The sequence below is a fragment of the Manis javanica genome, chromosome 13 (assembly GCF_040802235.1).
Source record: "Manis javanica isolate MJ-LG chromosome 13, MJ_LKY, whole genome shotgun sequence".
NCBI lineage: Eukaryota > Metazoa > Chordata > Mammalia > Pholidota > Manidae > Manis > Manis javanica.
Window position 1 is genome coordinate 90,647,288 of NC_133168.1, and position 12,932 is coordinate 90,660,219.

The 12,932-nt window shown below is 56.3% G+C and overlaps 1 protein-coding gene across 2 annotated transcripts; it reads left to right on the forward strand.

The window, feature by feature from the left end:
- RASAL3 (RAS protein activator like 3) lies at positions 1 to 11,806 on the forward strand. Of its 2 annotated transcripts, XM_037018328.2 has the most exons (18): positions 1 to 978; positions 1,110 to 1,444; positions 3,215 to 3,345; positions 3,500 to 3,578; positions 3,685 to 3,746; positions 4,108 to 4,178; positions 4,782 to 4,908; positions 4,995 to 5,093; positions 5,541 to 6,083; positions 6,363 to 6,507; positions 6,742 to 6,886; positions 7,735 to 7,971; positions 8,059 to 8,260; positions 8,348 to 8,466; positions 9,362 to 9,752; positions 10,037 to 10,194; positions 10,740 to 10,803; positions 10,908 to 11,806. In XM_037018328.2, exons 2-18 carry the CDS (start codon positions 1,123 to 1,125, stop codon positions 11,049 to 11,051), a joined length of 3,039 nt encoding a protein of 1,012 aa, XP_036874223.2. In that variant the 5' UTR covers positions 1 to 978; positions 1,110 to 1,122; the 3' UTR covers positions 11,052 to 11,806. The 2 variants fall into 2 exon arrangements, with proteins under 2 accessions (XP_036874223.2, XP_073076336.1); XM_073220235.1 differs by lacking the exons at positions 8,348 to 8,466; positions 9,362 to 9,752; positions 10,037 to 10,194; positions 10,740 to 10,803; positions 10,908 to 11,806 and having other exon boundaries at positions 7,735 to 7,942; positions 8,059 to 8,195.
- The last annotated feature ends 1,126 nt before the right edge of the window (positions 11,807 to 12,932 follow it).

Below are 12,932 nucleotides of genomic sequence, written 5' to 3' on the forward strand. Positions count from 1 at the left end.
ATTCTACTGACTCTCATGCTGACTCACATATTCCTCAGAATAGCATTTGCCTACCTCTTTTTCAAGTAAACACTTAACTGAGGTATAACAGAGATACAGGAAAGTGCACCAAAATACACAGCTCCTTGAATTTTCACGACAGAACACACCCATGTAACCAGCACCCCGCCCAAGAAATAGAACATGTTAAATCTGTGTCATGTGAATTTCACCCCAACTTAAAACCACAACAAAAAAAAGCATGAGCAGCCCCTAGAGGCTTCCCTCATGCAGCACCATGCCCCTATGTCCCCAGTCACCAGCCCCTCCAAAGGAAACCGGTATCCTGACTTGTTGCACATAGTTTTGCCTGATTTGGAACTTTATATACATGGAGCCACACAGTTTTTACTCTTCATTGTTTGTGGCTTTTTGCTCAGCATTGTTTGTGATCCATCTGAGTTCATTCAGCAATTTGTTCATTCTCACTGCTGCATGGTATTCTGCTGTGGGAGGGGACCACAACATATCCATTCTATGGTAGATGGACATGTGGGCTGTCCCAGTTTGGGGCTATTACACATAGCACTAGTGGGCATGTCTATTGTTCCACTGCTGGGTCGGAGGGTACACATAGTCAATGTCAGCACATCATCCCAAATCGCTCTTTAACTTGGGTGCATAGGTCTACACTCTGACCAGTGGTGGACAAGAATTCCAGGTGCTCTGTATTCTCACCAGCATTTGGTCAGCATGTGCTATTTTGCAGAGAAGACAACTGGGGCTCAGAGAGGGGTATGTGCTGCCTCCAGCTCAGCAAGAGAGTCTGAGCCCTGCTCTGCTGCCTCCTCTCCTCCAGCATCCTGCCCCCACTGTGCCCTCCCAACTTGACTGTGGGGTGGGGTAGGACAGACAGTGTCACGTGGAGTTGCATTCAGTGGGAGGAAGCCAGGCAGGGTGCAGACGGCTTCTGATTCTGGGGCTGGTCAGGAAATCAAGGTAAGAGAGAGAGCCTGTGTGACACCCCCAGGGGGGTTGCCTGGGGGCAGAGCTGAGAGTGGGGAGGGGGCCAAGATGAGGACAGCACTTGGGCAGACACTGAACAGAACTATTACCTTCTCATTCCACAGGAAAACCCCCACGATGGACTCACCATCACCAAGCCGGGTCTCCCAAGCCCAGCCAGCAGTCCCCTCCCCACTGACCTCCTACCACTGGCACACAGGGGGTGGTGGAGAGAAGGGGGCTGGAGGGTTCCGCTGGGGACGCCTTGCGGGCTGGGGGAGGACACTGAGCCACCAGGAGCCCATGGTCAGCAGCCAGCCAGCCCCTCGCTCGCTGTTTCGCCGTGTCCTCTCTGCGCCCCCCAAGGAATCACGCACGAGCCGCCTCCGGCTATCCAAGACCCTCTGGGGGAAGCATAAGAGCCCACCACTGGAGCCGGAGCCGGAGCCAGAGGCCACAGGTACAGAGCTCCCCCGCCCAGGCTGGGAGGCCGGATGCTTGGGTTTTGACTGCCTCCAGAGAATCAGCCCTACAGACACAGGAAGTTGTGGGGAGCACAAAAGCCCAACAGGAAGTGGCTGGGGCCCAGATGCCCTCTTCCCTCTTTCCCCCTCACCCAAGGCCTCATGGTAGGGGGAGTGGTCAGGGACCTGTGGGCTGGGGTCCAGGGTCCAGCCTGGGGAAGGGCCAGGGAATAGAGGGATGGCAGCATTGTTCAGATGCCAAATGGCTCCTGGCCCCAATGGGTCTCTTCTTATATCCAATGGCCTGGGCCCATTCTCTCCCGCCTGGACACCTGTCTCAGCTGCCTCCTCCTCTCTTGCCTGCCAGTCTCCGTAACTTTAGTGTCTTTACCCCTTTGAACCTCAGCTTCCCCATTGGTTAAACGGGGATCATGATCCCTGCTTTATATTATTTTATCCCCTCATATTCATTCATTTATTCAAGCAAAGGTCTGTTGAGCATTTACTATGTGCCAGGCCCCAATTTAGGCACAACAAAAAACAAGAGATGAAATTGCCTGTCCTGTGGCGCTCACAGTGTGGTGCGTGTGACAGACAGTAAACAAGTAAAGAAGAAAATGACATGGGGCCAAGTGTCCCACAGAGGAATCTAGAAGAGTAAAGGATGTCTGTCATAAGGATTAGAGCTCATGAATATAGCACTAGCCCAACATGTCTGAAGTGACCTGTTAACAAGTAAGAGTTTGCATTTATTCCCCTGGTAGTAAAACAATAGGACAGAAAGGTAATCTGAGGAGGCTGATTCAGCCTTTTTATTCCTGGAAGAACATTTAGTTCTCCCATTCATGTCCCCATTTTGCAGAGACATGACTTCAGTCCCCTCAGGGGTATCTGCTATTGCCCATTCCACAGACTCTCCACAGAGAAAGTAACAAGTAGACATGCTCCTCCCTACTCAAACCCGTGGCTCCCTGCTACCCCCCGAATAAAACCCCAGCTCCACTAACTGGCACACACAGTCCTGCACCAAAGTCCTGGACCTTCGCTGTCCAGCCTCTGAGCCTCCAAACCCTTCTTGCCCTTCGACTTCCTTCCCAGCCTTTGCTCAAGTCGTCCCCACCACCTTTTCCTCCACCTCTATCAAAATCCAAGCAGTGATCCAAGACTCAGCACAGTCTTACTCTCTCAGGAAGGTCCTCCCTGACCCACAGCACTGCCACTTCCCTCTACCCTGATCGTTTTCTGTTCCTTTCTCAAACTTTGAATACTTTCCACCTTAGGCTAGTGATTTATGTAAGGAACCAAGGCTGCTGACCTGTTTCTCAACCTCTTGGACCTGCCCACTGTCTTGGTTAGGAGATAAGAATGCTTATGTCTCAAGCCTGGCTTAGTTATTCACAGGCTGTGTGACCCTGGGCAAGTCGCTCAACCTCTCTGGGTTTTGGTTTTCTCCCCGATAAAATGGAGGTTATAATAGCCCTTTGAATGGCTTTTGGAGGATTAAGTAAGAGAGGATATATAGGGACAGTAAACATAATATAGGTCACTTAGTCTGTGGGCTATGTCTCCACTACCCGTGGCCAGTACGGATAAGGCCCAAGAGAGGCATGGCGGCTTGTTCAATGACAATTTGACATGGCTTGCTGAGTAGTGGGGGGACAGGAGGCACTTAGGAAGGAAATGCTGGTGAGCCTTGGCGAATGAAGAGGGTGGTCCGAGGGAGAAGAAAGGACTCCCAGGTCCCCAGCACCCTCTTCTCTACCCAGAGCCAGAGCCAGAGCTGGAGGTGCCTGCCCCACACATCCCTGAGGCCCCCACACCCGATGTGCCTGTCTGGAACATCGGGGCCTTCACCCTGCTGGATGGGAGGCTGGTGCTGCTTGGGGGTGAGGAGGAGGTGAGAGGGGGCACCCAGACAAGGGGAGGGAAGGAGAGGAGGTAGGAGAGAGACAGAACTGCAGGAGGTCTGGGGGGCAGTAAGGGAAAGGTGTGTGCCTCTTCCCTTGCCTGCCTGTCTCCCCTTTCTGATTACCCACTCCTGTGGGGAACAGGGTCCCCGCCGGCCCCGGGTGGGGAGCGCTAGCTCAGACGGCAGCATCCAGGTGGCCATGGGGAGCGTCAGGGATCCAGGTAGGCTTGAGAGGTGGGAAGGGCTTGGGCATTTGGGAGCCTGTCAGGGTGGGGTAGAATCCAAGATGATCCCACCTCCAAACCTTCCACCCCTCACCACCCACAGATCGGATCCCTGGAAAGACCGAGCCAGAGGCTGCTGGCCCCAACCAGGTCCACAATGTTCGGGTGAGGCATCCAGAGGTGGGGGGAGGGGACAATAAAGATGCCCAGACCCGCAGAGGAGAAAGAAGACTCCTACTGAGTGATCTTGGGCAGGTCACTGACCCTCTCTGAGCCTCAGTGTCCCTTTCTGTCAAGTGGAGCTAATGAGAGAAACTCCCTCTTGGGGCTGTTTCTGAGAAGTCAATAGAGAATGCAGGAAAGCATACAGATGGTGCTTTAGAAACTGGCTGCCTGTATTATTCTTGCTAATACAGCCTGAGCTTGTGGTCCCACAAGACCAACAGATCGTCCAGGACACCCTAGCAGGAAAGGAGCCAAGAAGGGAGCACTGGGTTCCACCCAGCTGACATCCTCCTCCCCACAGGGGTTGCTCAAGCGGCTGAAAGAGAAGAAAAAGGCCAGGTCGGAGATGGGAGCCAGTGCCTCCCGAGACGGGTGAGGGGCTCTAAGGGGCTGGGAGGCAACATTTTCCCCTCCCCTTCCTCTTGCCTATAATTCTGATTTTCACCAAATACTCCCTGTACCCCCTTTGAATCCGACCCACATTGGGTAATGCATGGGCCACTGAAAGACACAAGCACAGAGCCAGCCCTCTGTTGACAGGGGTCAAGGGACAGAGTCTGGCACACCAACTCTAAAAAGGAGTTTAAGTCAACACCCTGGCCTGGAAGTGTCAGGGAAGGGCCTCTCGAGTTGAGATCTGAAGGATGGATGGAAGCTAACTAGGTCAAGAGGGGCAGGAAAAGCTTTCCAGGCAGAAGGAACGGAAAGTGCAAAGGCCAAGTGGTGAGATGAAGAAATAAAAATAAGGGTGGTATGACTGCAATTTGGGTACTGAGGTATTAAGTGGAGGGAAACGAGATCAATATGTGACAAGGGCTGTACTATGGCAACGTCATGCAGGCCAACATGAGGAGTTGGGTGGATCCTAAATATGATGGGTTTTGGTCAAATTTCGGTTCAAGTTCATCCTGGCCACCCCCACCCTTCGGGCTGTAGGGTGGGGAATGACTGCTTGTTCACCCGCCCCCTCACTAGGCCTCCCAGTGTTCTGGGCTCTCGGGAATCGCTGGCCACACTTTCCGAGCTGGACCTCGGCGCTGAGCGGGACGTGCGCATCTGGCCACTGCACCCCAGCCTCCTGGAGGAGCCGCACTGCTTCCAGGTAGTTGCAGGCAGCTGTCCACCTGACCTCGGCCCTCTGACTCCGCCCTCGGCCTCAGCCGCACCTTGGCTCCCTCTCCCCGACAGGTAACGTGGGCGGGTGGGAGCCGCTGCTTCTCTTGTCGCTCAGCCTCTGAGAGGGACCGCTGGATAGAAGACCTCCGTCGCCACTTCCAGCCCAGCCAGGTCAGTACCGCGAAAAGCAGGACGTGGAGGCGCCGCCCACAGCCTGGACCCCGCCTCTCCCACCCAACCCAAACCGCACCCTCGCCATAACCCTGCCCCTTAGACACACCTGCCCGCGCACGCCTTTGCAACCCCTCGAGACCCTCCCGGCCTCCATCTATCTCCTGCCTCTTGCACAAAGACCCAGTCCCTTCTACTTAATCCGGGTACTATTTGCACCCAAAGCCGCCCCCCACTAGCACACCGCAGCTACTCTTCCATACCCGGGAGCCCGATCACGCCCCAGAAAAGCTAGAGGCCTTCCTCATAGCCACCTTGGGATCCCCGTGGGCCCACTCTCTTCCCCTAGGAGCCCAGTGATCACCCTGTGGGCTTGGGCTCCGCTTCTTGTCTCTGGTGCGCAAGGTGGAGCACAGACGCCTTCCCCTCTGCCCCTCCGGTCCACAGGACAACGTGGAGCGGGAAGAGACGTGGCTGAGCGTGTGGGTGCACGAGGCAAAGGGGATGCCCCGGACGGCTGCAGGACCGCCGGGCGTGCGCACCGAGCTGTGGCTGGACGGCGCGCTGCTGGCGCGCACTGCTCCGCGGACTGGGCCTGGCCAGCTCTTCTGGGCCGAGCGCTTCCACTTCGAGGCGCTGCCACGGGCGCGTCGCCTGTCGCTGAGGCTGCGCGGAGCGGCCCCGGGGGCAGCGGCACTTGGCCGCGTGGCGCTGGCCCTAGAAGAGGTGGGCGTCCCTCGCTCGCCCGCCGCAGGTTTGGAGCGCTGGTTCCCGCTGCTCGGGGCGCCAGCGGGCGCGGCGCTGCGGGCGCGGATCCGGGCGCGGCGCCTGCGGGTGCTGCCGTCCGAACGCTACAAGGAGCTGGCGGAGTTCCTCACCTTCCACTACGCTCGCCTCTGCGGGGCCCTTGAGCCAGTGCTGCCCGCCCAGGCCAAGGAGGAGCTGGCGGCTGCCATGGTGCGCGTGCTTCAGGCCACAGGCCGGGCGCAGGTTGGTGCGGCGCCGCGATGGGGCGGACCTGGGTGCCTAGAGGCCGACCGATCCCCACTGTAGGCGGGAATGAGAGCGCAGGGCCCAGGCGGCACCTGCGAGGGGCGGGGGCTGAGCAGAACCTCAGCACTGAACGACAAAATTCAGCCTTGAGGACAGGGGCTGAGCAACAGCTATGAGAGGCAAGGCCTAGGCTGCCGAGATGAGGGACCTGGCAAGTGCAAGGGTTCCCCCAAGCTCAGTCTGCTCCCCACACAATGCGAACCCCGCTCTACCCAGGCGCTGGTGACAGACCTGGGCACCGGGGAGCTGTCACGAAGTGGAGGCCGTGAGGCGCTGCTGTTCCGGGAAAACACATTAGCCACCAAGGCCATCGATGAGTATATGAAGCTGGTGGCACAGGATTACCTCCAACAGACCCTGGGTGAGCCTGGGTGTCAGAGGTCTTCTGGGTGGGCTAGGGGGCCCCCAGGGAGATCTATGAGTTCCTGGGTAACCTGGATCCTGGTAGTGAGTGGTGCCTTGGAGTCCTGGGATCCCAGAGGGAACTGGGGGCTCCCCAGAGATGTAAGGCACCTCCGGAGATGGGACGAAAGCTGGAAGTGGCAGGTTCTGGTGGTCATGAACCTGGCCCCTGTCTGGCTGCGGTGGACTGCAGGGCAGGTGGTGCGGCGTCTCTGTGCCTCCACGGAGGACTGTGAGGTGGACCCCAGCAAGTGCCCTGCCCCGGAGCTGCCCCAGCACCAGGCCAGACTGCGAAGCACTTGTGAGGAGGTCTTCGAGAACATCATCCAGTCCTACAAGTGAGAATCAGGGTCCCAACACCTGAGCCCACCCCTGCCTCCCTGCCACTGGGCTGAGAACCCTGACTCCAAGTAAGGGTTGCCGGATAAAATACAGGATAATGCCCAGTTAAATGTGGTGCAATATTTGGGACATATTAATTGTAAAAACTTATTAATATTTATCGGAAATTCAAGTTTAACTGTTTGTCCTGAAATTCTGTTTGTTACATCTGGCAACACTTTCCCAATGTCATGTCAACTAGGGGTTATTAACCCCAAATAACTTGGGACCCAATTTTTCCTTGTCCTCTAACTACAGGTGACCCCATACCCCAATTCCATGCTATTTGACCTCAGTTAACATACAACCTCAATCCCATGACCACTGATTCCAGGTGATGCTATACCCCCAATCCCATTTGACCTTTGATCTTTAGTGACCCTGTACTCCAAATCCCATGCAACTGATCGCAGGACATGTGGAATTCCAATTCCTTGACCTCTGACCTTAGGTTAACCTATATGTCCCCTGGGACATCAATACCATGACTTCTGAACCTAGGTGACCCTGTAACTCCAAGCCCATCCTACTTCATCTATGTCCCAATCTCATGTCCAGTTAGAGCTGCAGCCCAAGCTCATGGCCTCTGTCTCCATGTGAACCTGTATCCCCAACTCCAAGATTACTGCCTCCAGCGGTCACTACAATAATTACACCATAAACCCTGACCCAAGCATCATTTTCCCTGATGTCTCCAGTTCTGGAACCCACAACACATGACTCTGGCCTCCTGACCTTAGAATTTTAACCATCTGTGACTTTTATGTCCACACACTCCCTCTGACCATTGCCTCTTTTGCCCCAGCTGGTTCCCAGCGGAGCTGGGCACCGTGTTCTCAGGCTGGCGAGACGCATGCAAGGCACGTGGCTCTGAGGCCTTGGGCCCCCGACTGGTGTGTGCCTCTCTCTTCCTGCGGCTCCTGTGTCCTGCCATCCTGGCACCCAGCCTCTTTGGCCTGTCACCAGAACACCCAGCACCCGGCCCAGCGCGCACCCTCACACTGATTGCCAAGGTCATCCAGAACCTTGCCAACCATGCCCCGTAGGTGCTGGGAGGCTGGGAAACCATGCTGGGGCTGTGGGGGTGGCAGATGCCTGAACTTACTCACCTGGTCGGGCCCTGATTCAGGTTTGGTGAGAAGGAGGCATACATGGGCTTCATGAATGGCTTCCTGGAGGACCATGGACCAGCCATGCAACGTTTCCTGGACCAGGTGGCCATGGTGGATGTGGATGCAGCACCCAGTGGCTACCAGGGCAGCAGCAACCTAGCCCTCCAGCTGGCAGTCCTTCATGCCCAGCTCTGTACCATCTTTGCTGAACTTGACCAGGTGTGAGCTGAGCCCAGAGCCCAGGACATGGGGTAGGGAGGCAAGGGGCCCTGAACCGCTTGTTCACCACCCTCCCTACCTCCCCAGGCAACCCGTGACAACCTGGAACCACTGCCCACCATCCTGCGAGCCATTGAGGAGGGCCGGCCTGTGCCCGTGTCTGTGCCAATGCGTCTCCCATCACACCCAGTCCAGCTCCACCCCAGGTAACCTGACTGCTTCAAGTCTGTCCAGTTCTGATGGGTGAGTTTAGGGGCAGGGCCAAAGTCAAGCACAGCATCAGATTGGGGTCAGAGGTGAAGACAGGATCATGTCAGGGGTCAGAGACAGGGTTACATTGGAGTCAGTGTAAGAAACAGCATTGGGTTAAGATCAGAGGCTGGAGATGGAGTTGTCCAAGAGTTGAGGGAAAGGCTCATGGTGTTGTCAGAGGGCAGGCACAGGGTCAAGCTGGAGTCCAAGGTGGGGACTGGTCATTGGAGTGGTCAGGGAGAGCAAGTAACATTGTGGTTAGTGATGAAGGTCAGATTTAAATGAGGGGTTGTAAATGTGGTCAAATCATGGGTCAGATCGGGATCTGATGTTAAGATGCATCATCAAGGGTAAGAGACAGGTTCATAATGTGAGCAGAGGTCAGGCCCAGAGTCAGAAGGGGTCAAGAGCTTCAACTCTTAGTCATATCTGGGGTCAGAGGTCAGGGACCATGGTCTATCCAAGGCAAGATAGTGTTAGCTTAAGGTCAGAGGCTGTGGACAAGAGATCAGATGGGAAGGAAGAGGGTACTCTTGTGAGCAGAGGTCAAGCCCAGGGTCAGATTAGAATCAGGTTCCAGAACAGGTCAAGTCAAGGGTACTGGTTTCAGAAGTCAGGGACAAGGCTAGAGAGGAGTCAAAGGTTAGATTGGGGTCATATGTTAAAAGGCACAGAAATGACAGTATTGTCAGAAGTTCCAGGACAGGGGCAGAGGTCAAAATGTGATCCCAACAGTGACAAGATCACACAGGAGTAAAATATCAGGGGTGGGGTCATTTCTGCTCAGAGGTAGGGATGGGGTCAACTCAGGAGACAGTCGAAGGTCTGAGCTCCCGCATTCCACCCCAGTTTCTCTGCAGGGGAGAAACCAGGCTTCCTGGCTCCCCGGGACCTCCCCAAGCACACCCCTCTCATCTCCAAGAGCCAGTCCTTGCGCAGCGTTCACGGTGCAGGCGGTTGGGTGCGGCTGCGGCCAGACGAAGAGCAGCCCCCACGGTTGACCCGGCCGGTGCAGCGCACACAGAGCGTCCCCGCTGGCCGCTCTGCGCGTCGCCGCCCCTCTACAGGGCCCCGGCCGAGACCCAAAGGATCCTTACGCACTGCTCCCGCGCCCCACGGCCGGCCCTGGACCGGTGCCTCGGCCTCGCTGCCTCGAAAGCCGTCGGTGCCCTGGCAGCGCCAGCAGGACCAGCCGCGGGGCAGAGAGCAGGCGCTGGGCACGCACCGACCCGTGGGCAAGGTGAGGTCCAGTCCAGGTCCGCGCACAGAGGGGAAAGACGAGACTAGAAAAAGACTGAAAGTCGGGAAGTTCTGGGCTCAAATACCGAGCTCTCTGGGCTGTGTGACCCCAGGCCTAAGCCCAACCCTCTCTGAGCCTCAGTTTCCTCCACTGTAAAACGAAAGCGAAGTTCCTCCAACGTGGCAGGCAGGTGAAACAGGCAGAGAGCAAAGGACGGAGAGGTGAGGGTCTTGGGGAGAAGGGGCGGGATGGCGGGCCAGGTGACATCTGCTCCCTCCCCGCAGCTGGCCGAGCTGCAGTGCGAGGTGTCCGCCCTGCGCGAGGAACAGAAGGCTCTGTCCCGCCTTGTGGAGGCGCTGGGCACCCATATCCAGGCCTTGACCGAGCAGCAGGAGCAGCTTCGCGGCCAGCTGCAAGACCTCGACTCCAGGCTCCGGGAAGGGTGAGCCCCGCCCTCTCCATTAGCTCTGCCCCCACGTGGGTCCTCTATAATCAGGTCCGCCCAGGCCCCACATTTTTTCAGGCCCGGCCTCTCAGTCCCACTCAAATCACTCCTTGAACGGCCCCGCTCCCTCCTGGCCCCTCCTCTATACACCTGTCTAGGCCCCGCCTCTTAGTTAGCCCCTCCCGCCCACCAGGTGGTCCTGCCCCAGGTGCCTGGCTGGTCCTGTTGTCCAGGTCTCACCCCTCAATCGGCCACGCCCAAACAAGTTGGGCTAGGCCCTCTCTCTCTGCTCCATCCCAGTCATGACCCCACCCAGGACTGGCCAAGCCCCTCCTCCAAGAGTTGATTGGTCCTTTCATCCCAACCATTCAAGGCTCTAATGCAATCCCTTCTTCCAGTTTATCTAGGCCCCGCCTTGCAGCCTGAACAAGCCCCGCCTCCACATCAAGCCCCGTCCCCGAAATCTCCGGCTCTCCAACCAGAAGTTGGAGCGGAGGTGTTCCTCAGTCTTTGACCGGCCCCCTTACCTCTGATCCCAACAGAACCTCGAAGTTGGATCCAGGGCGTGTCGCTCCAAGAAGTGAGAACCACAGGCTGAGAAACCTGGTAAGACCCTGTCCAACCCCTGGGGCAAATCTGGGCTGTGAGGGAACCAGGGTCAAGGGTGCAACCCTCCCCTGGCTCGGAGCCCACTACTGCGGCCTCCAAAGGAGCATCGCCTGGCTGAGATGGAGAGTACTCAGGCGCAGCTGAGAGAAGCCGTCCAGAGCCTGCAACTTCTTCCAAGGACGTCTGAGTCCCGGAGCCAGCCGCTTCCTCTCAAAGCACCCTGTGTCAACGGAGAAACCACCTGAGCCGCCCACCCCATCCCTCGTGGTCTGGGAGCAGAGAGATCGCCGTCTCAGGGGCCTGCCGACCCCTGCCCTACGTGGCGTACAGTGGGGAGTGGAGCTGTAGGTACCAACCGGCCTGGCACTATGAGGTTGCCCAGTAAAATCTTGATTTCAAGAAAATCTATGGGTTTTTTTGCCCCAAAGTGTTGCCAACCAGAAAGCACCATCTACCCCTCTTCAGTTCTCCCAAATTCTCCCCTAACTGGAGGTCTCATGAAGAGGGCAATGTAAGGAGGCTGTCACCAGCTCTGTGACCTCAGGCCTTCAGTGTCTCAGAACCTTAATGTCCTCATCTGTAAAATGGAGTTAAATTCCTTACACAGTGGAAGATCCATAGTTTAATAAAAGATATTTACTGTTAGGAGCAGCACCTGCTTCTCAACGAAGGCCAGATCCCACCCCCACCAACCCCTCTAGGCCTTAGATGAGAGCATCTTCCTAGGCTCCTAAATCTCCCTCATGGCAGGGAGAGCATGGGTCTGGGAGGCTGAAGACAGAAAGGGCCAGTAGGTGTGGAACTGGTTGAGCTCTGAGAGGGCATTTCAATCATGGTGGGTGGATGGGTGAGGGGTAGGAAGAAAGAGACAATAGGCGGATGAACAGGTTAGCCTCTCCTGGGTGTTTGCCAGAGTAGGTGAGTAGACTGTTCTCTGGATGGATACATCTGCCAAGAAAAGGCCTGGATCATAGTAGGAAATAAATATTTCATTAATTGAGTATGTGGTTATATGTATTGTATTACATATAACATTTGTTTGAGGTCTTCTGAGACTCTAGAGCTGGATGTGGGGAAAATAATAATGAACTAGCCCTGTCCAGGACTCCCGTGCTCCTGGACCTTACAGTCTAGTAGAGGACACAGACTAGTAAAGGTGCACTTGATAGATGCATGTCTGGGTGGTGGGGTAGAAGGATTTGTGTAGGAATGGATGAATGCTTCTTGGTTTTATGGATAAGTAAGCATTTCCTTGGGGGTGGGCAGATGGGCAGGTAGGTGGGACATGGATGGATGGGTTAAGTGGGTGGATGGGTGTGGGGATTTGGGAGGGTGGCTTGCTGGCTGAAGGGATCAGATGTTGGTTAAGTGGTGGATGGATGAGTAGGTAGATGGGAGGTGGATGAGTGGTTTGTGTGTTTGGATGGATGGGTGGATGGATGGATGGATGGGTGATTAGAGGGGTGGATGGATGGGTGGTTAGCTGATTAAACAGATAGGTGAGTGGTTGGTTGAGCATCTGGATGAACAGGTGGGAAGGTGGATGGATGGATGATTACACGTGTGGATGGGTGATGGATGGGAGAAGGCTGCAGGCCTACAGGTACATGCTGGGTTAGTCCTGCAGACAGTGATCCTGCAGGTTGGGTGGAGAAGGGAGGCTTGGCAATGGGGACTAGGGTGACTCTAGGGGCATGGTGGTACTGAGTCCAGTGTGGAGAGTGGGAAAGGAAGGAGTAATTTTATGGCTGGAAGGTAGCTGATTGGGGCCAAGGAACTGAAGGCTAGGATGGGCTGGGCAGTGTCCTCAGTGATCTATGAATGACCCATGGGGGAACTTCTCTGCGCCTCCCCACTTTTCTGGTGCTGTTAGCGGGCCTAGCTTGGAAGAACCAGTGGGGTGGGGTGAGCCACTGGGGGCAGGAGGACAAAAATGTTGTCATGGAAACACAGCCTCTCCCTGGACTCTCGGGACACGCTGGTCCTTTAAGGATGACCCGTCTGGCCACTCCCAATATGGCGGCGCGCCCGCTGGCCTTCCCCCAAACCCGGCGCGGTGCAGGGAGCTGCCGGGGCCCCCTAGACCTCCCCATCATGGCGGCGCGGCGGGGCTGTCGCGCTGAGGT

Bases quoted from the DNA above. Each gene is read 5' to 3' on its own strand.
- RASAL3 (XM_037018328.2), top strand. From the start codon at position 1,123: ATGGACTCACCATCACCAAGCCGGGTCTCCCAAGCCCAGCCAGCAGTC. The intron at 6,887-7,734 runs GTGAGAATCAGG...CTTTTGCCCCAG, and splicing joins AACATCATCCAGTCCTACAA to CTGGTTCCCAGCGGAGCTGG. The intron at 7,972-8,058 runs GTAGGTGCTGGG...GCCCTGATTCAG, and splicing joins AACCTTGCCAACCATGCCCC to GTTTGGTGAGAAGGAGGCAT.